The sequence below is a fragment of the Schistocerca americana genome, chromosome 3, assembly GCF_021461395.2.
Source record: "Schistocerca americana isolate TAMUIC-IGC-003095 chromosome 3, iqSchAmer2.1, whole genome shotgun sequence".
NCBI classification, from domain to species: Eukaryota; Metazoa; Arthropoda; class Insecta; order Orthoptera; family Acrididae; genus Schistocerca; species Schistocerca americana.
Window position 1 is genome coordinate 752,614,570 of NC_060121.1, and position 27,745 is coordinate 752,642,314.

At 43.8% G+C, this 27,745-nt stretch overlaps 1 protein-coding gene across 1 annotated transcript in view; it reads left to right on the plus strand.

Moving 5' to 3' along the window:
* The first annotated feature begins 1,841 nt into the window (after positions 1-1,841).
* LOC124606531 (glutamine-dependent NAD(+) synthetase) overlaps positions 1,842-27,745 on the plus strand; it is a 206,455-nt gene continuing 180,551 nt past the window's right edge. Inside the window, exons 1-2 of the mRNA XM_047138516.1 lie at positions 1,842-2,030; positions 22,263-22,429. Of these exons, the coding sequence (XP_046994472.1) occupies positions 22,284-22,429 (146 nt within the window). The 5' untranslated portion in view covers positions 1,842-2,030; positions 22,263-22,283. The remainder of the gene's footprint in view (positions 2,031-22,262; positions 22,430-27,745) is intronic.

The window sequence follows — 27,745 nt, forward strand, 5'->3', positions numbered from 1 at the left end:
TGCAGAGTATAGATTTAGACGTAAATGAATATGTATACATGGTTTAGAGCCAATTTGCACATGATCTGTGCACACCGGTGTCACAACTCTGACGACGTTGATTATACTTGATGAAATACAAAATTGATGAGGCAATTACAGCGACGGCCCTCTAAGGCGATGCAAAACTTAATGAAGCAATAAATATTTACGGTACGATTCGTGTAGAATCTGAACTTTTGCAGTTAGTGTGCATTTTCATTCAGAGCCGACAAGGTAATTAACATAACTAATAAACCGTTCTGTTTGGACGTCACTGGACGAAAAATATAAAACCAGGAGCACATGGCCATTAGTCGAGAAACGATGGTATGTGAGCTTTGTCACAAAGGCAGCTACATTTCCTCCAGGATTTTCATTTGTTAAATGTAGTATCAGATGCGTAAGTTATGTTTACGTCCAGAATATCAGTTAAATTTACTTGCTGGAAAGCGTTTCATCAACATTATGTCGGGTCAGGGCCATCAACATTATGTCGGGTCAGGGCAATTCCAAACAAGGAACCAAGAGCGACGTCCTCTCTCAGAAACTTGCCACAGTTGCCGAGGTAGGTGTCTCCACTGTAGTCTACAGATTTCGCAATTGGAGGTCGCACAATATTTCAAAAATTGTTACTTGTAGCAATCGTGGTCAGCGCTATCAGAGTAGCAATTCGCGTCAAACCCTGGCACAGAGAGCCTTCATTTCTTGTTGCTGCTTACGTTCCTTCTTCCTTGGATTGTGATGATGTTAGGGAAATAGACGTTGTTACTTTGAAGACTTCTATACCGTTTACAAAATTTTACTGCTGTTGCCGCGGTTACGGAAATTGTTTTATGGAATCGTCGTGCTTTTTGTTTTGGTAGACGAAAGCTGGAATTTATAGTCTAGTTGCTTTAATGTGCCAGGAGCAACATACAGAATTTGTTTGTTTCTTCTGGTATTAGTACCACTGGAATGACGCATATTCGCACTTCGGGAATGTTAATGCTGTACGAGAACGAATGCTGGTGCAGAAGATCGCCTTGTCATGTGATATAACGAGTAAACACTATATTTTGCCGCCTGTTTGTAGAAAATTGTACCGTATCAAGAGTCTACGGAAATGTCATTTTCGGAACTGCATCAATCAAATGGACCTCGGATTTGCAAAGCCAATTGCAATAAAAAGATTCACATCCCCAGTCCTGCAAATTCATGCTTAACTGCTGAGGCATTCGAAACAAATTCGTTACCGACGCTGTGCAATGTAAGTTTAAAAACACCACCTAAAACTTGTTAATGAAGTGTAGGCTTATTTCATTTGGTTACTAATTTTCGCCGTAAATAGGCTACTCCGGCTGCATTGACGTTAAGGGAACGCTTTCGTGTGGACCTACAGCTAAATGATTTATTATCCTCCCCGCAAAATAGCAAAATGTTTGGCGCTGTCCTTTCATTTACGTCGCAGATTCTCATTAATTAACTGGAATCCGCAAATAACTGCAAAGTAAATTGCTAATAACTTCAAAATAAATTGCTTCAATATTAAAGTGTAAACGGACGAAGTATGCACTTGATTTATGCATAATAGGATTTATTTACCAACATGCAGTAATTATGCTTATGAAAAGGCTTGAACGGAGACTAGCATGACTTGCCTCATGCGATGTTGCTTTTAATTACAGAAGTATGGTTAGTTCGGGATTCTTAAATTAAAGCGGGAATTCGTGAAACTTCCTTCTCGTAGCCTGGCGACGTTATGTCGATATCGACGACCACACTATGCGCTAGGAGGAACTCGAGATAGCGTCGACATATTAATCGATACACGTAATTTATAGTTTCCCCGAAGTGCATCGCGGGGCATATGGTATTTGTTTGCGAGTGTCGAGTGATACGTGAGCGATGATTGTGCACCTGAAAATACCAGAAGTTGATTGACAGGATAGCTGCAGATTTGCCACTCTTCAAGCGTACGGTGACGAATTGCAGTTGGACCATTCCGCGCCTGTCACGAGGTTGTAAGAAAAGTAAGTCCTGTTTTTTGTCCAAATTACAAATGCTTACAGTAAAGCGACTTGTCACACCTGTTGCGAATGTTCTTTCACATTAAGAGAGCAAGACAGAAATACTTCAGTTACTCAGTTTAGCTGAAAAATGTACACAGGCCTCCTTAAAATTCTTTGTCAATTATGTCACATGTGTTATTTAAACTTTTGCGTTTTTTTTTTACCAACTACTAGCTTAGTTGAGTCGTTCCAACTTTTATTACGGAAATTGTCACGAAGGCTACAGATGGATGCAAATTTCACTGGACCGATAATGAAGTACGGTATGTAAATTTGACAGGCACATTATATCATTTGTATGAGTGAATGAAGTCTGCAAGCTCCAACCACCATTCAAGTTTGGATACATTAATTTCACGTATAAACGGGTCATATCGTGAAAACTGTTATACACCCATGGTCATGCCCTTCGTTTTGACTGACATCGACACCATTTCATCCGTAGTTAAAACAATAGAGAACTGAAATGGTTTAAAAACTGCGATACTGTAAGGAGATAACGGGCTACTACATGTCCAGCATACTTGGACGGCAAATTGATATCTTGTTGAGGACTATTAGGTCATTAAGTCCATGTAGATTTCCATAGTCAGCGCATAACATTGAAGAAAACGTTTCACGATGTTTGGAATGGTGGATTTCGTATTTGCACTTTCTTATTTATCAGATACGCAGTTTCAGTACTACAGCGCATTAAAGATCTGCCCAAGACACGTCCTTTTTTTCCGATGTGTTGTGCTGCCGTGCCAGGAAGTTAGATACCAATATATATAAACTTGACCGTGAGATGGTGTGTGGATACATAGACAGTCGTTGTTGAAAGCTTCACTCATTAACCATTTAACCATTAAATTGATTGTTAATTTTTCAGCTGTTCTGCCACAAATTGTGTCAATGTACATATGTTATTTGATGTATCACAGGTTATAAAAACAAAAGTAAATTAATACCTATTCACAAACGAGAGAGCTTACAACCTTTCTCTTGATTGCTTGCAAAGGAATTTTTTTAAGTGAAATATATTACAGTTATATACACAGAAGTGCACACTATAATTCTTAGGCTGCATATTATGCATCATCAAAGAGGAACCCACACATTTGCATTTTTGTGTCACCAAGTTTGTCATTTAGGATTTAACAAGCACAGTATTGTTGAGTTCCACTATTTGTGAGGCACAATTCAATCCAGTAGTTAGGACTACCAGAGGTAATCTGATGTTGAGACAGAAGCTTTAATCCTCAGCCACAACTGTTGCTGTTGCTGTCGCCACTGCCAAATGCTTCATTACAGAGAACTCTGACTTAAGATCCTTAACCAGATGACTGAGGTAGCTGACTCTTAAATAGAAACCTGATGCTGCATCTGCTGAGGTATCCGAGCTCTTGTATGGACAGAAAGCTCAGTTGGGGACTGTGCATGATGGAGTAATACAGAATCTATAACAGCAGTAGACAAAATGTTTTGGTGGTTGTATTCAGAGTGCTATGTGACATCTGTACCTAATAGCTGCAAATGAAAGAATACAACGTAAACATGAAACCATTAACATTACTGTTAAATTTACAGAATTTTATAAGCAAATTTATTTATTGGTCCTTAGACCATTTAATGTGTGGCCTGTATTTAGTGTGGCACTAATATGACAAAACTGTAGGTTACAGAAGGGATAAAAATATCAGTAGTCCCTATTTATTCATTCATTCATTCGTTCATTCATCCATATCAAAGTTGATAACGTTCAGAATGTTATTTATATTAGAATATGTTACAGTTTGTGTGCAAGAAAAGGAAATTGTAAGAAATTGCTGACCAAAGGACGAGGCCTGATTTCATTGTAGATCAAATGCAATGCTGTTTAATCACAAAATCCTTGTATAAACTCTGAAATTAATATTCAGATCGTAAAATGATATGGCCAATATTTAAAAGAGCAACCAGAACATTATTTAAGGAATACATGTAGATGTTAAATTACACAGTCAAATAGTAAATGGGAGAAGTCATATAGTCAGCATACTTAATAATCACTTCTGGAAAATAACTGCCGGCTGCAGTGGCCCAGCGGTTCTAGGCACTTCAGTCCAGTACCACGCTGCTGCTACTGTCACAGGTTCGAATCTTGCCTCGGGCATGGATGTGTGTGCTGTCCTTAGGTTAGTTAGGTTTAAGTAGTTCTAAGTCTATAGGACTGATGACCTCAGATGTTAAGTCACATAGTGCTTAGAGCCATTTGAACCATTTGAAAATAACTTGGCTAACTGGCATGGGAAGTTCGAGAGAGTAAACAATAGAATTCACGCAGAAGCAGTGTTGGTACTACATACATGCAGCCAGATCACAATTACTCCATTGTCTGCCAAACAAATTAAGAATGCATTGAACTCTCAAAAGCAGAAACTTAAGGTGTTGAAAATACTTCAAGTAAATTACTGTCTGTTCTTCACTTACATGCAGTATAGGCTGTTTAATATTTTACTGTCACATAATATATTCCCAGGTGTACTGAAATATGTCACTGCTAAACTTCATTATGAGAAGAGTAGTAAAATATATTAAGTGGTAACAAGTGTCACTCTAATATCAGTTGCAAAGGTAAGAGGGGGCTTCAGCAAGTAATTTACATGTTGTTATAGCAGACCAAGTAACTTTTATTAAATACTGCGCTACATTTCAAAGTGAAACAGCCAAATAATTTTTTTTCACAGAGATTCTGTAAAGAACAGTTGGCATGTTCTATTCATCATTCAATTCCTGAATGATAAAAATTCACTCTTTTGTCAAAAACTGCTGTGTGAACATCCTAATTGCTGTAATCTCCCTCCCCATGTTCTTCTAGCTGTCCAAAAAGATGGAAATCACATGATGCTAGATGTGAACTTCTTGATCGATATTGTCCTTGTCTGTTTGGCTGTAGTCAAATTGTTGGCACCATTTCATTATGAGTCTGTGTGCAGTTTAGATGTTTTGGCCATGTGAATCGTACTAACCCACATTCTTCAGCTTTGGCGTATATTTCCAGTTGCCATACCATTTCACTTGCAGATTGTGGTGCACCTTTTATCCATACCACGACAAAAGTGTGCCTTTAGGAAGCCTGGAATATGTACTCTTTTCTGACAATTCACTACTTGTAGTGCAATGATCTTAAGGCCCCTGTAAATGATCAAACATTTTGTCAAACTTGACTATGTTTGCCAAATATTTGAATGTGTACAGTGCTGTTTGATGTGCTTGTCAAACATAGTGTGTTTGACAGGAACTTCGATTGACAGAAAGTTTGACAGTTTTTGTCAAGTTCGTTTCTGTACACCTGTGTGTGTCATGCAATAACATAAACAGAAACAGTAGCAGTTGCATGCCATGTTTCGAAGATAACAGACCATGGCAGAGATGTTCCTTCGCAAAATGTGAGCAAGAAAGAATTTGTGCTCCAGTTTATCACTGTATCGTGAGTTCGCACTGTTGTGGAAAGTGAAGTTGAGCTATTCTATAGATAAAAATAAAAGAATGTTAGCTCTGAACAAAACGATAGAGGCGTTGTGCTTTTCTTAACCCTGCATCATGGAGGAAGAAGTGAAGAAAGCAATATTCTTCGGACGTCGTACAAGTGAGAGAGCAATAAAATAAAGAAATAAAAGTCCTCCAGTACTTTTGATGACAGTGTGCCCACGCTGTGGAACTATGATGAAGTATCTCTTTTAGAAGACCAAATGGAAGAGGAGGTCGGAATTAACAAAATCGGAAATCAGGTAACTAATTTTTGTATATCTTTATTTGTATTAAATCTTGTCACATTTTCTATAATGATACAGTTGGTAGTAACACATATAAAAATGTTATTGTTGCAGGCATTTGTTTTAACAGGGAACTGCTCCATCTGTCACAAAGTATTCACAGCAGTCTTCTCATACTTGCTTCACTAGCGATAAGGAATTCCCTGCTTTAGATGACTGAACTGGACACATCTCTCAGTAATCATTCCTTCACCAGGTGTAACAGTACTTGTAGCACAGTCTTCAGTTTCTACCTCTCCATGCTGAATAAATTGCTGTTTTTAAATTAATGAATAGTGCAAATGGCAACAAGCCAATACAACAATTTTAGCTTTCTCCAGAGACAAATTAATTGGTTTTTAAAAATAGTGGATGTTTTATGACCTTATGGGCACGAGACAAGTGATAATTAAGCATTTAAGACATTTTTGCTATATGATTTCATTAGATTTGTATGCCACTGAAAGGCTTCATCACTGCACATGGAAACTTCTTTTCTGCAATAGGTTGTTTCCCAATAGACAAAGTTTGGTATTTTTTTTATTACTCCATCAGATATTCTGCCATTAAGATCATCATTCACCGTAATAAACTCATATTTTGCATTAGCTGTACCCATTAGCACAATGCTGTACATCCCTCTGTAATTATAGTAATAGAGGCCAGAATGCTGAGGTGGTTTCTAAGTAGTGACATGTTTTCCATCAATAGACCCAATGCAATTAAAGAAATTTCAACAACTTCCAAATTGTTTCATTATATTCTGCCAACCATCTTCCGTTTTGGGTAGCTGAAACAAATATATCCATAAATAAATAGGTACATGAATGCATTGCATACCAATTTCTTTATGTATTGTTACAGTAATCATCAGCAAAGCCACCAGCGTCCAAAAAAGTTCTTGCAACTGCACAGGAAGAAGGAGGAGACCTTTAGGAAGAATTGATATTACTGGCAAAGGAACTCTCCAAAAAAAATAGGAAAGTACTCTGTTAGCAAAAAATTTGGGCCATGATGCTAGAACGTATCGACAGTGGCCAAAGAATACTGGCAGAAAAATTTATTAAGAATATAATATTTGAAGGAGAAAGTGGGAATCTCAACAGAAATTATGTTATCGTGTACTCCGGTCACATGTTGAAAATATGTGCTTCAGTGACATAAGCACTTCAGTGGCATCAATTATTTTTCCACAAACAATAGTTTTTGTGAATGACTAACAACCAACAGTTGACACATAGATGATGAACAATAATTATTTATGAGATGACTGAAACACTTGTACTTTGTTTTTGTGTTTTGTATCTTTTTATGTGAGATAACTGTAAGCTTGTTGGAATAAAAGAATAAGAACACTTACCTGAATTTTGGCTTTTAATATTTCATTTATTGCTTCACATGTTTCCATAATAATGAGACTCAAGGTGTGACATGGAATCACAGATACAAACTTCAAATCTTCAAACTCTGCCCCTGTTGCTTGGTATATCAAAGTTATTGATAATCATTAGGAAGCTGATATAAATTTTCCCGTAATTGTCTTCTTTTTCTATGTGAGGGCGAAGTAATTCTAACAAGATATTAAATTTTCTGGGTCCATTCTAAGAATGTTGATGTAATCATCAATTTTGAAGAGCAGTATTTCTTTCAGGAGATGTTTTTGGTTATATTGATCTCTGTTTGAACCATTCCTTGCACTAGTGTTGTTTTCTTCTTCTCTTTTTGGCACGGTGCCAAGGTTGGTGCCAAAAATGCTTTTTCAATATTTGTTACCATTTTCAATACTCACGAACAGCATCTGCTTCTAAAGTTAGGTTATATTGACAAACATTGTTTGTACATGTAAGGCTTGCTTGACAAACACAGGGCTAGATAAGTGATTTTGTCAAACACTCTGATTGTTCACAGGAGCCCTTTGTGTTGGAAAAATGTGTAATTTACTTTCTGAAGTTGGTACGTAAAAAAGATTATCTATGCAAAAAGTGACATACCTATCCTAAAATAATACATTTGCTCAGTCTCAATGTGAATCTTGATAAATGACCAGAAATTCTTGTGGTTTTGTAAAAGATAATTTGACAGTGTTCTGCTAAAGTAGTCTTTGAATGCCTCACGCATTTCTTTCTTGACAGCCAAAAATGTTTCATTCACCATATCTCCGTCCAAAATCCTATGTTCTGTTTTACACTTATTATGCAGTAGTCTGCTACTTTAGAAGTTTTTCCACAATTACTGTATACCTTGAAGGTTTTTCCAATCTTGAACTGTTCTGCTGTGTACATATGTATCAAGTGCATGGTCAGCTATTTTTTTATACTTGAGACGGAGTTCCTCTGCATGCTCCTGCCCTGTGCTGAAAGTTTCAAGTTCCTCATTAAGATACAAAATTGATTTTTTATCTAGTTTACTCAAAAGATATATCTTTGTGCTGCCTATTTTAGTTGCCCTCTATAGTTCGATAATCATTGTCGCCACAACTGCCTCGTGCACAGTGATGAGAGTTTGTGTGTACATCCTCAAAGAGGTAAAGTCTGTTTGTTGCCATTAAATCCAATACATTTCCATTGTGAAAAGGTTCTAAACTATCTGTTCTAGGTAGTTTTCAGTGAAGGAATTTAGTAATGTTTCACTGGATGTCTTCTGCTCACTACTAACAAAACTGTAAATTGGATGATTTAAGTCTCCACTGATGAATACAGTAAGATTGGGGAGCTTAGCGTAAAAGTGAACTGAGACTTTCTTTGAAGTTTTCCGTTACAATAGGAGATGAGTCTGGTTGGCAGTAGAAGGATCCAATTACCATTTAATGCACACCCGTTTCTGAGTCTTGGCCAAACAATATCGCATGGAGCTTCTAGACAAGCATCATTTGTTCCTACATGCACCACAACCTTGCCACCATTTCCCTAAAGGGTACCATTATTTGTAGTATGTTGAAATGCCGATGATTTAGATGCCTGCTGTTTTGTGTTTTGCTGTATCTTGACACTGGAGAAAACAGGTTTCCCCAAAGCAGTGAAGTGCGACCCACTGGCTCAGTTTCAGTTTTGATAAATGACAGCACCTTCAACTTGTTGGTTAAGGGGATCAGTGTAACAAGAGCTGCCATTGAAATGCTACTTGCAGTCAAATGGATGAGTGAGGAATGACAGATCCTGTACTTCCTGCAGTAGAGGCAGGATCTACAGGAGAGGATAGTACTTAAAGTGCTTTTGATAATGGTACCACAAGGACATGACTCTTGGGAGCTCTTCCAATACACCAGTTTGCAGCAGCTGCCAATCATTTGAGAGTAGTCAGGGTGATTTCCAGCTGCTTACAAATGTCAGTCAATTCATCCTGTGTTTGTGAACAGCATTCACAGTGGGACTGCATTTTGCCTAGTGCAGTGTATTACAGGACAGTCAACAAATTTGAAATGAAGCCTGCTCATTATCATTTATATTTGTTAAGCTAAAAAAACCGCTGATTCCCTATAAGAATTGAAGCAAATACAGAAAATGAGATTTCTTTTAAGGCAACAGAATAACCTGTGGTAAAATTACTAATCCACTAAAACATTTTGAGGTCAATTATAGTTATTAACAAACTCGAAAATAGTTAATTCATGATAAATGTAGATAATATATACTCCTCTGTAAGGAAAAAGTAGATGCAACACAATATGCTAGTTGAGATGTGCTTCAGTAACTAAATCTTGTTTGCCAATTTACTACAAAGTGGATTATGTGAAAGGCAATGGTACCTTCCAAAAAATTCTCAAAAATGTTGATTTATTTGCACTGATATACTGTGAAATTTGGGATGATGTATTCTTAGGCAGTAACTGTGAGTGATTTGCTATGCAATATGTTATCCAAAAACGCTCATACTGGTAACTTATGAAAATATAGTTTTGTAAGTGTCCAAAAATTCTCAAAAGTTACTTATTTCTTGCATAATTTACAAGGAAATTGGAGAAAGATTGTTTTGAAAAAGGATAGGCCTTCTGTTCTAAAAAATTTTAAAAGAATACAAATAAGTTTAAGCCTGCAATTGACATTAACAGTAAGAGTTTATCGTCATTATTCTTGTAATACAGCTTTACAAGCAGAACGTGGTCTTCGGTTGAGACAGTGATGGCAAATGTCGTAGATGCAAAAGGAGGAAAAGCCATGTACCCAGCATGTTAATACCAACTTCAGTAGGTAGTGCACATGACAGCTCCGTATTTTGATCAATTGTCACACTATTTTTTTTCTTCTGCTATATGTTTTCCCCCTTCTCTGATAATATTCTATTGCAATTTGATGTCATTCTGACCAATGGTGTTACGTCTACAGCTTAACTGTAAGGATACTCACCCTGAAGGATGGTTTACTCATATGCAGGTACGTCCAGCATGCTGGATGTATCAAGAGATTTTATTATACTTATGGGAAGATGGTAGGAATTTGATTTGAGTGAAGACAGTTCCATGGAAAATTGTTGAAGCTACAGAGCAATTTGAAAATTGGTTTGCATATCGAGTCACATTCTCCCTAACTGAGCTTTTAAGGAGAGGCCCAGCAGGGCAAGAAACCAAATGCTACATGTATCTCTCACAAATATTTATGGTTACTTTGAGCTGTCTAGAGTTTTTGCTATTTATACTAAGTTGAACTAAATTACAGTTGTAGAGATTTTTGTTTTGTTATGGATGAAAACTTTTTCTGTCTTTCTTATTTGCATACAGGTAAAAGAGAAATTTCCTGCATGCCTTGACAGTCTTTGTGCTCAGTTAGATGTTCATTGGTACTGAACAAAGAGAGCATTCATGTCTCAGATGATGAAAGCGATACTCTTAATGTGGTGGGCCTTACAGTTTACTTTGGTAAACACCCTGCGATCAAGTAATCGTCGAGTCAGAAAGCACCTGTGGTATTCTTCTCTTGCAGCAGTAGCACTACCGTCGCAGAAGCTATAAACAAATACCATATCTGCATGTTCCTCATTACTGTAGACATGTGGCATTGTTAGCAGTGCTTGTACGAACACAGTTAACACCATACACTACACGACTGACTGATCCCTTGCCGGTACACTACACAATGCAGCTTACATGGCACAACTGAACAAACAGGTGATTGTACTACATACGTCATATGATCATAATATGTGGTAGGTTGCATATCATAAACATGGCATGTACCTGTGCATTGTTTGCGAGAAGATCACATAACAGACCAGTTATATTGCATATACGTTCACGTTGTGCACATCAGTTTTGCTGAATTAAAGTTCCTTTCAATACCCATACCTCCCTAACAAAGCATTTGCGGACCTATGTTCATATAACATTTTTGTTCAGAATTACCTATGGTATCATTGTGTAAAATATTGACCTTTCCTCTCCAAACACCCTGTATAGTTATAAAATAAATGGATCCATTTTAACTTTTTAAAATAATTGTTGTGACTTGTACCAGAGTACAGAAAGGTTTTATAATGCATGACAATGAAACCTTTCTGTACTCTGGTACAAGTCACCACAATTAGGCCACAATATTTTCATGCATGTCCGAGAAAAAAATTTAATATCAATGGTTTCCATGTAACTGATATTTCTTACAGTTGTATGAAAAATGAGACTATGAACAGTTGTGAGATTCCATTGTTGTGGGCATAGCATTTGTAAAATAGAAAGTGAAGTATTAATGTGAGAATAAAATAAAAAAGCTACTGATTTTTTTATAAATGCTTCTTAACAAGAACAATGAACAGCCAAGGTGAGGGTGGGGGGGGGGGGGGTGTATCCAGATGGCATGGACTTGGAGGCAGCCATTTAAGTCAAGCACACATTTTTGTGTTGTGTCTCCTGAGCACAGTTTGCCCCTCATGCCTAAGTGGAATGCCACACACAGTGGTTGCAGGTAAGTTCGTGAACCACATGGCTGCTTTCACACTTGGCCCTGGCTTTGATGGGATAGGAAATGTCTTTGAGAGAATGGGAGTAGGTGTTAGTGGGAGGATGTATTTCTCAGATCTTGCATCTAAGCCTTTTATAGGTATGGGAGCCATGGGGCTAGGGCTTGGTAGCAGGGGTGGAATAGATGTGGTCAAGGGTATTGCCCAAGTTGGGTGGATGGTGGAATACCACTGTGAGAGAAGTCAAGAGGATAGTGGAGTCTCATTTCAGGGATTGATGAGAGCTGGTTTACATACTTTCTTTCTCCCCCTCCCATTCACAAATGCACCTTACATGTAGGTATTTTGATACAGGGGTCAGACTTGGTGTTATTTTCACACATCTGTAACCACAATTTGAAGGAGGCTTATGTTAGCCCCAGAACTGAATATTACTGGTCAATTAATCTCATTTTGCATTGTAGATGAGTACTGTTTTAAGTGCTTTTGTTTATGTTTGATTAATTTTTATGCACTGGGAATTCAGGATGGAATGATGCCAGTATTATGAAAAGCATAGATTGCTACACACCATATAGTGGAGATGTTGAGTTGCAGATAGGCACGACAGACAGACAGCTAAACAAGTAAGCTTTTGGCCAAAAAGCCTCCTTCTGGAATAGGAAATCAAACACACACACACACACACACACACACACACACACACACACACACACACACACACACACGTGACAACTGGCACTGTGTACCAAGACAAGAATGTGAGCAACTGTGCATAATGGGAGAAGCAGTCTGTGTCTGGGGCAAGGAGGAAGCTGGGGCAGGGAGTGGGAGGTGTAGCAGGTTAGGGGTGGGGAACTGTAAAATAGTGCTTGTGGGAGTGTGTAGGGATGTGATTGGGAGAAGGTAGGGCAACTACGTCCAGTTGAGAGGTCAGATGTTAAGTGGGGGGAGGGAAGGGAGTGGAGAATTAGAGAAGTGAAAAGACTGTGGATGTTTTGGTGTAACAGAAGGCTGTGTAGTGCTGGAATGGGAACTGGGAAGTGGGTAAGTACAGAGAATGTTGAAGCCAGGGATGTTATGGGATTGTAAGATATATTTCAGGGAGAATTCTCACCTGTGCAATTCAGAAAATCAGGTATTGGTAGGAAGGATCCAAATAGCACAGACTGTGAAACAGTCACTGAAGTGAAGAATGTTGTGTTGGGCAGCATGCTCAGCAGCTGGGTGGTCTAGGTGATCCTTGACCACGATTTGTCGGTGGCTGTTCATGCAGACAGACAGCTTGTTGGCTGTCACAGCCACATAGAATGCAGCACAGTAGTTGCTGCTTATCTCGTAGATCACATTAATCCTTTTACAGGTAACCCTGTATTTGATGGTATAGGTGATGTCTGTGAGAGGAGTGGAGTAGATGGTGGTGGATGTATGGGGCAAGTATTACATCTAGGTCTGTTACAGGGATACGAGCCATGAGGCAAGGTGTTGGAAACAGGTTACATATGGGTGGACGAGAATAATGCTTAGGTTCAATGGGCAGTGGAATACAAGTGTGGGAGGGGTGGAAAGGATAGTGAAACCCTTTCAGAGAAAGTGATTCAGTTGCTCCAGTCTTGGGTGGTACTAAGTCATGAAGGGGAATGCTCCTGACTGGCCGGACAGTGGGACTTGGGGGTGGTGGGTGACAGGACAGAGAATGCATGGGAGTCCTGTTTCTGTACAAGATTGGGACAGTTATTTTGGTCTAGAAAGGCCTCAATGAGACCATTGGTATATTTAGAGGGGGGACTGCTCCTCACTACAGATGCAACGGCCAGGAGTGGCTAGGCTGTGTGAAAGACACTTCTTGATATGGAATGGGTGGCAGCTGTTGAAGTGGAGGCATTGATGGTGATTGGTAGGTTTGATATGGACAGAATTACTGCTGTAGCTGTCTTTAAGATAGAAAACATCATTGTGGGAGGTGGCTTGTGGAGTTCAGTAGAACCAGGTGAAGTGAATAGAGGAGAAGACATTGAGGATGTGTAGGAATGTGTACCGGGTTTTATCATCCTTGATCCAATTCATGAAGATGTCATCAGTGAATCTGAATCAGGTGAGAGGTTTAGGATTCTGCACAGTCAGGAAAGATTCCTCATGACCACTTATGAATAATGTGGTATACAATGACGACAAGTGGATGCCCATTGCTGTACCACAGATTTGTTTGTAGTTGATGCCTTCTAAGGTAAAAGGTAATTGTGAGTGAGGATATAGTTGGTGACCAGTAAGTAGGTGGTAGGTTTGTAATTTGTTGGGTGTTGGGAAAGTAATGTTCAATTGAAGCAAGACTATGAGCATTAGAGATGTTAGTGTGAAGTGAGGTGGAATCAACAGTGACAATCAGGGTACTGTTTGGTAAAGGAACAGAAGGTGTGGAGAGTAGCTGGAGAAAATGGGTGGGGTCTTTTATATAGGAGGGTGAGTTGCGAATAATAAGCTGAAGGTGTTGGTCTGTGAGAACAGAGATTCTCTCAGTGGGAACATAGTAACTGGTCATAATTGGGTGCTGTGACCAGTTAGGTTTTATGGACTTAAGGAAGAATGTAGGGAGTGGTAGGGGTGAGGAGAGAGGTTGACTCTGGGGAGAGGTTCTGCGATGGGCTTAAGGATTTGAGAAGAGACTGGAAATCCTGTTGGATTTCTTAAATGGGGTCACTGTGGCAGGGAAAAAGATGGATGAATCTGATGGCTGGCAGAGTCCTACCACCAGGTAATGCTTTCTGTTCAAAAATACAGTTGCGGAGCATTTGCAGCAAATAGGTTTGTGAGGTCGGGATCAGTGTCGGATGGTGAATTACAATTCTCTGGGGATGTAAGGTTAGCTTGCATGTTGAGGGGGTTTGGGGAATGATGGTGAGGTAAGATTCGGGGTTAAGTGGGTTGATTTGGGGTTAGTGGGGGTGACTCACTGTTGGATGGAGGGTTGAACTGAGGCAGACAGTGTTCAGCATTGGTTGTTCGTTGAATCTGATTGGTGGTGAAAAAGTGTATCTGTTGTAGAGACCGGGAGATGGAGAGGTCTTTAACAAGTCCAGCAAAATTGTAGAGGGTATTTGTTTTCTGGAAATTGTCTTAAATGATTAATTATGTCATTTTACACTCCTAACATGCTTTTTTGCCTTCTTGAATTTCAGTATTCTTTTATAAAAACGTAAATGAAATTTAAATAATGTGAAAGCCCACTAAAATGCTCCATTCAAATTGTGATGCCTGTGATGTCATTGGCTAGCCACACTACTTCTGTCATAAAGCTCGTTCAGTGATGTCTTGTTTTGGAAAATGGTGTACTGCACAAATACAACAATAAAACTACTGAAAAGTTGTTTTTGAGTGTTCCATAGAATAAAACAGGCTGCACTGTGTCGGCAAATTGTCACAATGTCGCTGTACAAGTTCGTGAACTGAATTGAAAGTGCATTGCACTGAGAAGTTGAAATTAATTTACATGTGCTTTTCTGCTGTTACAAGGAAGGATAGTGTCATTGGACAAAATTAAACTCTTAGTGAAAATTAACAATATTCTGAAAGGATAGTTGCTACTCACCATATAGGAGAGATGTTGAGTTGCAGATAGGCACAACAAAAAGACTGTCACAAAATGAGCTTTTGGCCAACAAGGCTTTTGTCAAAAATACACACACACACACACACACACACACACACACACACACACACATATATATATATATATATATATATATATATATATATATATATATATATATAGGAGGAAACATTCCACTGGGGGGGGGGGGGGAGGAAAAAGTCTGCTTGTGTCTGTATATGTGTAGATGGATATGTGTGTGTGCGCGCGGATGTATACCCGTCCTTTTTTTTCCCCCTAAGGTAAGGCTTTCCACTCCCGGGGTTGGAATGACTCCTTACCCTCTCCCTTAAAACCCAAATCCTTTCGTCTTTCCCTCTCCTTCCCTCTTTCCTGACGAGGCAACCGTTGGTTGCGAAAGCTTGAATTTTGTGTGTGTGTTTCTGTTTGTTTGTGTGTCTATCGACATGCCAGCGCTTCCCTTTGGTAAGTCACATCATCTTTGTATATACACTCCTGGAAATTGAAATAAGAACACCATGAATTCATTGTCCCAGGAAGGGGAAACTTCATTGACACATTCCTGGGGTCAGATACATCACATGATCACACTGACAGAACCACAGGCACATAGACACAGGCAACAGAGCATGCACAATGTCGGCACTAGTACAGTGTATATCCACCTTTTGCAGCAATGCAGGCTGCTATTCTCCCATGGAGACGATCGTAGAGATGCTGGATGTAGTCCTGTGGAACGGCTTGCCATGCCATTTCCACCTGGCGCCTCAGTTGGACCAGTGTTCGTGCTGGACGTGCAGACCGCGTGAGACGACGCTTCATCCAGTCCCAAACATGCTCAATGGGGGACAGATCCGGAGATCTTGCTGGCCAGGGTAGTTGACTTACACCTTCTAGAGCACGTTGGGTGGCATGGGATACATGCGGACGTGCAATGTCCTGTTGGAACAGCAAGTTCCCTTGCCGGTCTAGGAATGGTAGAACGATGGGTTCGATGACGGTTTGGATATACCGTGCACTATTCAGTGTCCCCTCAACAATCACCAGTGGTGTACGGCCAGTGTAGGAGATCGCTCCCCACACCATGATGCCGGGTGTTGGCCCTGTGTGCCTCGGTCGTATGCAGTCCTGATTGTGGCGCTCACCTGCACGGCGCCAAACACGCATACGACCATCATTGGCACCAAGGCAGAAGCGACTCTCATCGCTGAAGACGACACGTCTCCATTCGTCCCTCCATTCACGCCTGTCGCGACAGCACTGGAGGCGGGCTGCACGATGTTGGGGCGTGAGCGGAAGACGGCCTAACGGTGTGCGGGACCGTAGCCCAGCTTCATGGAGACGGTTGCGAATGGTCCTCGCCGATACCCCAGGAGCAACAGTGTCCCTAATTTGCTGGGAAGTGGCGGTGCGGTCCCCTACGGCACTGCGTAGGATCCTACGGTGTTGGCGTGCATCCGTGCGTCGCTGAGGTCCGGTCCCAGGTCGACGGGCACATGCACCTTCCGCCGACCACTGGCGACAACATCGATGTACTGTGGAGACCTCACGCCCCACGTGTTGAGCAATTCGGCGGTACGTCCACCCGGCCTCCCGCATGCCCACTATACGCCCTCGCTCAGAGTCCGTCAACTGCACATACGGTTCACGTCCACGCTGTCGCGGCATGCTACCAGTGTTAAAGACTGCGATGGAGCTCCGTATGCCACGGCAAACTGGCTGACACTGACGGCGGCGGTGCACAAATGCTGCGCAGCTAGCGCCATTCGACGGGCAACACCGCGGTTCCTGGTGTATCCGCTGTGCCGTGCGTGTGATCATTGCTTGTACAGCCCTCTCGCAGTGTCCGGAGCAAGTATGGTGGGTCTGACACACCGGTGTCAATGTGTTCTTTTTTCCATTTCCAGGAGTATATATATATAATAGAGGGAAACATTCCACGTGGGAAAAATATATCTAAAAACAAAGATGATGTGACTTACCAAAAGAAAGCGCTGGCAGGTCGATACACACACAAACATACACACAAAATTCGAGCTTTCGCAACCAACGGTTGCTTCGTCAGGAAAGAGGGAAGGAGAGGGAAAGACAAAAGAATGTGGGTTTTAAGGGAGAGGGTAAGGAGTCATTCCATACCTCTACTCTAAATGGGTGGAGCATAAAGGCATGAACTTTCGCTAGGTTTTTCACTATCATAATTCACAAAATTCCATATTATTGTTACTTAAAAAGTTGTAATTGCATTTTACATTACGAAATAGATAAACTGTTCGCAGAAAAAGTATGTAGAAAGCCCATAACTTTGTCTAATGCTCCCATCACACACATAAAGCTTCGACTTTACTCCTAGTCTGTGAAGTTACCAGAGCATCAGCCAATAACAGAGTGGTTTCGATCATGTGAGCAAATCTTGATATTTAATGATTTTTAAGCTTTTATTACATGGAAATAACACATACCTTGTGATAATGTTGATCATAAATGCTACTTAAATGTTATAATAAGTCAGAATAACAATAATCCGAACCATATTTTTAACATAGGAAAATAGCCTATTTGGGAGTGGGACAAAAGGGAAGGCCTTTGGAAAGGATTAATACTTCTGTGGGACTAAGGCTTTTGGAGGAAAAATTCATGACTGGCTTTTGGATCTGTTTGTTCTGTATTCTGTATGTTGATGGGGGAGGGTTTTTGAGCGTACAGTAAATGCAGGTCTGCGAGGCAGGGTTTGTCAGGTATGAGGGGATGTGGGGGAGGTTTGGAGGCTGTTGTAGGAGAGTTGGATAGTGATAGCTCAAGGTGGAAGTAGGAGGTGAACAGGTTGGAGAGTTTTTTGAGGTGGTATTGTGCACTTAGTTTCTGGAGGGCTAGTGTCACAATTTAAGAGATGAGATACAGGAATTCGTGACTGCACAGCAGGAGAATTTTACTGGTGGAGAGGAAGTGTAGCAAGGAGATTTGTGCCTGATTTACATGGTTTTGCAGGACTATGTTGTGAGGGTTAAGGACTGGTGGAATCTGAACAGATGGATGTCATTATGGAAGGAGGGGCTGCCGCTGGAGATGAGTAATTTGATGGTAAGGCCATTTAGGGGAAGTTCATGAGCCAAACAACAGGGGAATAGTATGTGGGACTAGTTTCTGGCTAGGGACAAGGAAACGTTTCTGTATTATCACAGATGGAAGGAGCAAGGATCCATGGTGGTGGATAAAAATGCATAAAAATACTTAAATAACATAAATATATGAGGAAAAATACACACAAATATTCCAAAATATATAGGAAAAATCACAAAAAGGACTGAATGGATGAAATTTGGGGAACAAGATAAAACCTAAGGTAGTAGGGCTAATACTTGAAGGTAAAAATGAACTGAAATAAATGGGAAAAAACAATAAGATCAGAGATAAAAGTAAATAAAGACTACAATGTTGGTTGCAGTTTGGCGGGCAGACATTAATGAAGAACGGGGACAGCAGATGTGACTAGATGAAGTAGGTTAGTATATGTGAACTGGAATAGGAGAGGAGAAAGAGTGGGGCAGTGAGGATGGGGTTGGTAAGATGAAAGCATTTACAGAAAATAGCACGAAAATGTGATGCAGGAAGAGTGATCAGTTTGAAGGTCTAGGATTAATGATTTTGGCGGGAGTAATTTATGTCATGAGACGCTGCACTAACAGTCAACGTGATCATGTAGGCATGTGTTGTTGATCATGTAGGCATGTGTTGTTGATCATGTAGGCATGTGTTGTTGATCATGTAGGCATGTGTTGTTGATCATGTAGGCATGTGTTGTTGATCATGTAGGCATGTGGTGTTGATCATGTAGGCATGTGTTGTTGATCATGTAGGCATGTGTTGTTGATCATGTAGGCATGTGTTGTTGATCATGTAGTGTGTGTGTGTGTGTGTGTGTGTGTGTGTGTGTGTGTGTGTGTGTGTGTGTGTGTGTGTGTGTGTGCACGCGCGCGCGCGCGCGTGCACACACACACACACACACACACACACACACACACACACACACTCACACTCTCTCTCTCTCTCTCTCTCTCTCTCTCTCTCTCTCAAGCAAATACAACTGTCAGCACATGACCACTCTCACTGGCTGCCAAGGCCAGATAAGGGTAGAGGGGGAGGCTGGGGAGGGGGAGGAATGGCAAGTTAGGGTTGGGGAACGGAATAGCGGTGCTTGTGGTAGAAGACAAGGACAAAATGGGGAGAGGGTAGGGCAGCTAGATGCAGCCAAGAGATTAGGTGGAGGGAGGGGGAAAGGGAGTGGAAAAGGAGAGAAGTGAAGAGACTGTGGGTGCGTTGGTTGAATAGAAGGCTCTATAGCGCTGGAGTGAGAACAGGGAAGCAGATGAAAGACAGTGATTACTGAAGGTTGAGGCCAAGAGGTTACGGTCACGTAACATGTATGGTAGGGGTAAGTTCCACATGCACAGTTCAGAAAAACTAGTGTGGTAAGAAGATGGCACAGGCTGTGATGCAGTTGTTGAAGTGAAGAATGTTATGTTGGGCAGGGTATTTAGCAACAGGATGGTCTAGATGTTTCTTGACTAGATTTTGTCGGTGCCGATTCATCAGACTGACAGCTTGTTGGTTGTTATGCCCATGTAGAATGCAGTGCAGTGGTTGCAGCTTTGCTTGTATGTCACATCAATGATTTTACAGTTAGCCTTGCCTTTGATGGGATCGTTCATGCATGTGACCAGATTGAAATAGGTGTTGCTGGGAGGATGTATGGGACAGGTTTTGCAAGTGGTTGAGAGCAGGGCTGGAGTAGGGATGGACAAGGATATTCATCCACCTACCAACACTGCCACAGTGACCCCATTCCAGAAACACAACAGGCTTTCCAGATTCTCCTGAAATCCTTAGGCTTATCCCAGAACATCTCTCTGGAGTCTACCTCCCCTCACCCCTAGCACTCCCCACACTCCTATCTTCTACGTGCTTCCTAATGTCCACCCAGGATGCCCCATTGTGGCCAGTTACTGCACATTCCCACTGAGAGACTCTCTGTCCCTATAGACAAACACCTGTAGCCTATTACCCTCAACCTGCCGTCCTATATGAGACACAAACCTTTTCCTCCAACTCTCCACAGTTCCTCTTCCTTTACCACACCCTGCTCATCGATATTGATGCTGCCTCCCTTTACAACTAAGATTCCTAATGCCCACAGTGTTGCTGCTATTGCACATTTCTTTCCCAGCGCCCAACAGTTTCCAAACTCACACCCTCATTTGTTGATACCATCACCAACTATATCCTCATCCCCAATTACCTTGCCTTTGGAGTCATCACCCATGGTTCAGATTCATTGATGACGTCTTCATGACCTGGATTGAGGGTGAGGACACCCTATCCACATTCTCCAGAACCTCATCACCTTCTTCTCTCTTCAATTCACATGGTCCTACTAGACCCCACAAGTCACTTTCCTTGATGTTGACCTCCACCTCAAAGATAGGTATCTCAGTACCTCCATCCATATCAAACTTACCGACCACCAGCTACCTCCACTTAAACGGCTGCCATCCATTCCATACCAAGAAGTCACATCCATATAGCCTAGCCACCCCCTGGCCATCACATCTGTAGTGATGAGCAGTCCCTCTCAAAATATACCAAGGGTCTCATTTTGCCTTCACAAATTGAAATAACTCCCATATAATACCTCTCCAGTCACACACCACCTCTCCAAGTCCCACCATCTGGCCATAGAGCAGCATTCTTCTCAGGACTCACTACCACTTAAGACTGGTGCAACTAACCACTTTCTCCACTAGGGTGTGACTGCCTTATGTTGTGCCCTGAAATGAGGAATGTTCTACCTACTATCCTTCCCACCCTCTCCCACAGTGGTATTCTGCCACCCACCAAACTTACACTATATACTAGTCCATTCCTACTCCATCTTTGCTCCCAACACCTTGTCTTGTGCTCATATCCCTGTAACAAACATAGAGGCAAGACCTGCCCCATACATCCTCCCACCACCACCTACCACAGTCAGGCTACAAGCATCACCTACCCCAAAAAAGGCGGGCCTACTTGTGAAAGCAGTTATGTAATCTGAGCTAAGCTACTACCAACAAAGCTATCTGTCCACTGACAAAACTGTTGCAAAGAACCACCTGGACCTTCCAGTTGATGAGCACACTTGCCCGTCTTAGCATTCTTCACTTCAGTGGCTGCCTCACAGCCTGTGCTATCTGGATCCTTCCTACCACCACCACCTTTACTGAATCACACAGGTGGGAACTCTCCCTGCAATGTATCCTACATTCCTGTAACTCCTCTGCCCCAGCTTCAACCTTTGTTAGTCACTGTCCTTCACCCCCTTCCCTGTTCCCACTTTGGCCCTAGACAGCCTGTTCCTCCCCCTCCCCCTCACTGCCCCAGCCACTCCTTTACCCCCTTTTGGCTAAAAGCTGACTTGTTTAGTAGTCTCTTTGTTGTGTCTGTTAGCCGCGTGGGATTAGCCGAGCGGTCTAAGGTGCTGCAGTCATGGACTGTGCGTCTGGTCCCGGCGGAGGTTCGAGTCCTCCCTCGGGTATGGGTGTGTGTGTTTGTCCTTAGGGTAGTTTAGATTAAGTAGTGTTTAAGCTTAGGGACTGATGACCTTAGCAGCTAAGTCCCTTAAGATTTCACACACATTTGAACATTTTTTTGTGTCTGTGAGTCAACATTTCTGCTATATAGTGAGTAGCAATCTATTCTTTCCATAATATTGTAATTTTTATGTTTGATTAGTGAGGCACTTATGTGGAAAGTGTATATTTATGTACTTTCATGCTTCCGTATTTTGATCAGACGGCTCTGAACACCTATGATAGTGTGAGTTGATTTTAATTATGTTTGCAATGTAATTGGTTTTCTTCTTTCTGTTCATTGACCATTATTTTATTTCAGTATCCTCCACTGTTTCCAATAATGGGGAGAAAAATCACTGTTGCAGTATGCACACTAAATCAGTGGGCATTAGATTTCAAAGGAAACCTAAGTCGAATTTTACAAAGTATAGAAGAAGCTAGAGAAGCTGGTGCAAATTATCGAAGCGGACCAGAATTAGAAATATGGTAAGTCTTCACATTCTGTGAAAAATACTTGACTGTTTCTGGAAGTTATGAGACTTCATTTAATTTTTGTGGTAGTATTTACTGCCTCTTTTTGTGTACGGTTATGTACTGTTTATTGCTTTACCATGACTAAGAAAGGGGCAGAGAAAAATTCTGATATCTCAACCCTGTGAACCACCCCACTTTCTGGACCATGAACCCAATGTTAAGGTCTGCATCTATATGATAAAATCACATTACTGTGAAAATACTTTCTGAAGCCAAAACTAGAAATTGATCAAACATTTTTAAATCAGTGACATTTTATGTGAATATGAAGTATTGTTTCTGGACTGTGGGGGAGGAGAGTTGCTGAGAGACTATGACCATTCACATAACTATACATCCTACAAAAGTGAGCAGTAAGAATATTATATGCGTCTGCAGCTCGTGGTTGCTTTCTTGCTTCCCGAGCACAGGGTCCCGAGTTCGACTCACGGCAGGTCATGGATTTTCACCTGCTTCAAGATGACTGGGTGTTTGTGTTGCCCTCACCATTTCATCATCACTCATGAAAGTGGCGAGATTGGACTGAGCAGAGGTTGGCAATTTGTACGGGTGCTAATAACTGCACAGTTGAGTGCCCCACAAACCAAACATCGTGATAATCAGTATTATATGAAGTTGATAATTTGTGTCTTAACATAATTACTCAGCTTAACTGTGTTCACTTCGTCCGGCGCGTCCATCGGGGTCCGAGGGATAATCAGGTCGCCACCGGTGCCTTCATCTTGGCCTTTGAGGGTGATGTCTTACCCGAAAAGGTTAAGGTGATGGTTTACCGTTGTGATGTGAAACCATATATCCCTCCTCCGATGCGGTGTTTTAAATGCTGGAAGTTCGGGCACATGTCATCTCGCTGTACTTCCAGCATCACGTGTTGGGATTGCGGACGTCCTTCGCATCCCGATACTCCATGTGCCCCGCCTCCTATCTGTGTTAACTGCGGAGAACACCATTCCCCCTGCTCGCCGGACTGCAGGATATTGCAGAAAGAACGGAAGATAATGGAATATAAGACCTTGGACCGGCTGACCTACCCCGAGGCTAGACGGAAATATGAGAGGCTCCATCCTGTGGCAATGCCGTCAACCTACGCCGCTGCTGCAACGACGGTTCTCCCGTCATCACGAATCGGCTCTAAGATCGGTCAGCCTCCACCGGCCCACTTGCTTGTGGGGGGCACTTCACACCCTGTTGCTCCTACTCCATCTTCTCCAGGAGCAACACCCTCCCAACCATCGGGGACATCAGCTCCCCCTTCCCAGCCGGAGAAGCGTAAGACTTCTTCGGCTGCTCTCGCCAGGAAGGGATCCCTTGGGGACCTCCCTTCGCAAGTTCCGACCAGTGGAAAAGCGGACGCCCGCAAGTGGTTGAAACAACTGCCAGTCCCTGGTCGTCGGGCCTCGCGGTTGTCGTCTGTCCCTGAGACTGACCCAGTGAAGCCCATGCAGCCTGAACCGCCGAAGGCACAGCGTGACAAGCAGAAAAAGAAGAAAGTCCCCAAGACCAACGGTATTACGGTGGCACCGATCCCACCGCTTCCTACAAGCTCTGCCTCTGAGGACGAGGTGGAGATTCTGGCGTCCGCTGAGGACCTCGCTCTTGCCGGTCCCTCGGACGCAATGGATGGCATTTGCACGGATGCTCCATCGGCGGCAGCAGGTGACCCAGTGGCGTAATCTGCCTTCCCAGTCCCGTCACGCCTTTCCCAGCCATGGACGACACCATCCTCCAGTGGAACTGCAGCGGTTTCTTCCACCATCTAGCTGAGCTCCGTCAACTTATCAGCCTTCACCCTTTCTTCTGCATTGCTCTCCAGGAAACTTGGTTTCCAGCAATGCGAACCCCCGCCCTCCGTGGCTATCGGGGTTATTATAAGAACCGAGCAGCTTATGAAAGGGTGTCTGGTGGCGTCTGCATATATGTCCTTCACACTCTGCACAGCGAGTCTGTCCGTCTCCAGACGCCTTTAGAGGCTGTCGCTGTATGCGTGTGGACGCCACAGGCTGTTACCGTCTGCAGTCTTTACCTTCCACCGGATGGTGATGTCTCGCAGCATGTCCTGGCTGCACTGGTCGCCCAATTGCCGCCACCTTTCTTGCTATTGGGCGACTTCAACGCCCATAACCCTCTGTGGGGTGGATCAGTGGCAACAGGTCGAGGCGCCATCGTTGAGCATTTATTGTCGCAGCTCGATCTCTCGCTGTTAAATGATGGTGCCTTCACACACTTCAGTGTGGCGCATGGCACCTACTCCGCCATTGACCTTTCAATCTGTAGCCATAGCCTCTTACCGTCTGTCCAATGGAGTGTGCATGACGACCTGTGTGGTAGTGACCATTTTCCGATCATTTTGTCACTACCACAGCGCCACTCTTCTGGGCGCCCTAGCAGATGGGCTATGAATAAGGCTGACTGGGACTTGTTCTCCTCCACTGCCGCTTTTGAGCCTCTCTCTACCGATGACATTGATGCGGTGGTTCAATCGGTCACCACCGGCATCGTTACTGCCGCAGAATCTGCCATTCCCCATTCCTGTGGGTCCCCTCGGCGGAAGGCTGTGCCTTGGTGGTCGCCTGAGATCGCTGAAGCGATTAAAGATCGCCGGCGGGCGCTCCAGCGTCACAAGTGACATCCTTCCCTCGACCACCTTATCGCCTTCAAACGGCTGCGTGTGCGGGCCCGCCTCCTTATCCGCCAAGGCAAGAAGGAGTGCTGGGAGCGGTATGTGTCCACCATTGGCCTCCATGTCACTCCCTCGCAGGTCTGGGCCAAGATTCGACGCGTCTACGGCTATCGGACCCCTGCCAGCGTCCCTGCGCTCTCACTGAATGGAGCAGTTTGTACGGACTCCGACGTCATTGCAAATCGCTTAGCAGAGTATTTTGCTATGAGTTCCGCTTCTGCGAATTACCCCCAGGCCTTCCGCTCCATTAAAGAGCGGATGGAACGTCGGAGCCTTTCGTTTCGCACCAACCACCCAGAATCTTACAATGCTCCATTTAGTGAGTGGGAATTTCGCAGTGCCCTCGCTGCTTGCCCTGATACCGCTCCTGGGCCAGATGGCATCCACTGTCAGATGCTGAAACACCTTTCAGTGGACTGCCAGCGGCGCCTTCTCGATCTTTACAACCGTCTTTGGGTCGAGGGGGAGTTTCCGTCGCAATGGCGGGAAGGCATTGTCATCCCCGTTTTGAAACCTGGAAAGAACCCTCTGGAGGTGGACAGCTACCGTCCCATTAGCCTCACCAACGTTCTTTGCAAGTTGCTTGAACGGATGGTGAGCCGGCGCTTGAATTGGGTACTGGAGTCTCGGGGCCTTCTGGCTCCATCTCAGGGTGGGTTCCGTAATCTGGTGAGCCTGGAGTCGGCCATCCGTACTGCCTTTTCCCGCCGTCAGCACCTGGTCGCTGTCTTTTTCGACATGCGGAAGGCGTACGATACGACGTGGCGTCATCACATCCTTTCTACGCTTCATGGATGGGGTCTTCGGGGTCCTCTGCCGATTTTTATCCGCAATTTTCTGTCGTGTCGTACCTTCCGCGTGCAAGTCGCGGCCTCGTATAGTTCCTCCCACGTCCAGGAGAACGGTGTGCCACAGGGTTCCGTTTTAAGTGTGTGTCTGTTTTTAATAGCCATTAACGGTCTTGCTGCGGCCGTGGGAAACTCTGTCTCCGCTTCCCTGTATGCTGACGACTTCTGCCTTTATTACAGCTCTCCCGGCATTGCAGCTGTTGAACGCCAGCTACAGGGCGCTATCCGTAGGGCGCAGTCTTGGGCTGTAGCGCATGGGTTTCAGTTTTCGGCAGCCAAGACCTGCGTTATGCATTTCTGCCGGCGACGTACTGTCCACCCGGAGCCGCAGCTTTCTCTTAACGGCGATCTTCTTTCGGTGGTGGAATCACACAGGTTTTTGGGGGTGGTTTTCGATGCCCGGTTGACTTGGCTGCCTCATATCCGGCAGCTCAAACAGACGTGTTGGCGGCATCTCAATGCACTGCGATGTTTGAGCCACACCCGCTGGGGAGCCAACCGCTCTACCCTGTTACGGCTCTACCATGCGTTAATCCAGTCCCGTCTGGATTATGGGTGCCTGGCATATGGCTCAGCATCCCCGTCTGCGTTGCGGGTGCTGGACCCAATTCTCCACAGCGGGATACGCCTTGCCACTGGTGCTTTCCGCACCAGCCCTGTGGACAGCTTACTCGTGGAGGCAGGTGTCCCTCCACTGCGGTTCTGACGCCAACGTTTGCTGGCCGCTTGTGCTGCCCACGTTCTAAGCTCGCCCGGGCATCCTAACTATCGTCTCCTGTTCCCGCAGTCAGTCGTCCATCTGCCGGAACGTCGGCCCCGGTCGGGTTGTCCGATCGCCATACGCGTCAAGGAGCTTCTCTGCGGGCTTGGGTTTTTCCCTGTTCCGCCTCCTTTCTAGGCGCCTCTGCGTACACCCCCATGGTGTGTTCCTCGCCCTTGCCTTCGGCTCGACTTGGCACAGGGCTCGAAGGACTCCGTCCCTCCAGAGGCCTTCTGCCGCCGCTTTTATTCCATCCTGGCCACGTATCAGGGCTCTGGCATTGTTTACACCGACGGCTCGATGGTTGCTGGTCGAGTCGGTTATGCGCTCACTCTAGGGGACCATTCCGAACAACGTTCCTTGCCAGCTGGCTGCAGCGTTTACACTGCTGAGCTGGTCGCCATCTTTCGAGCCCTAGAGTATATCCGCTCCTGCTCAGGTGAGTCCTTCGTTATCTGTAGCGATTCCCTGAGCAGTTTACGAGCACTCGACCAGTGTTTTCCTCGTTCCCGTCTGGTGATGGCTATCCATGAGTCCCTGCATACTCTTGCGCGTTGCGGCCGCTCTGCGGTCTTCGTGTGGACCCCAGGCCATGTTGGGATCCCCGGCAACGAGAATGTTGACCGGCTGGCGAAAGAGGCGACTAGTGCACCATCTCTGGACGTTGGCCTCCCGGAGACAGATTTGCGAGCGTTCCTACGCCGCAAAATTCTGGACCTTTGGGACACTGAATGGCGCGCCCTGCCTTCACGCAACAAACTTCGGGCCATCAAGGGGGCTACCGGTGTGTGGCGCTCCTCCTTGCGGGTCTCTCGCAAGGAGTCTGTTGTCCTCTGCCGGCTGCGCATTGGGCACACTCGGCTTACGCACGGCCACTTATTGCGCCGTGAGGACGCGCCTCTGTGTCGCTGCGGCTCCGTTTTATCCGTGGTTCGTTTTATTGGAGTGTCCGTTTTTAGCTGCGCTCAGGCAGTCGTTCA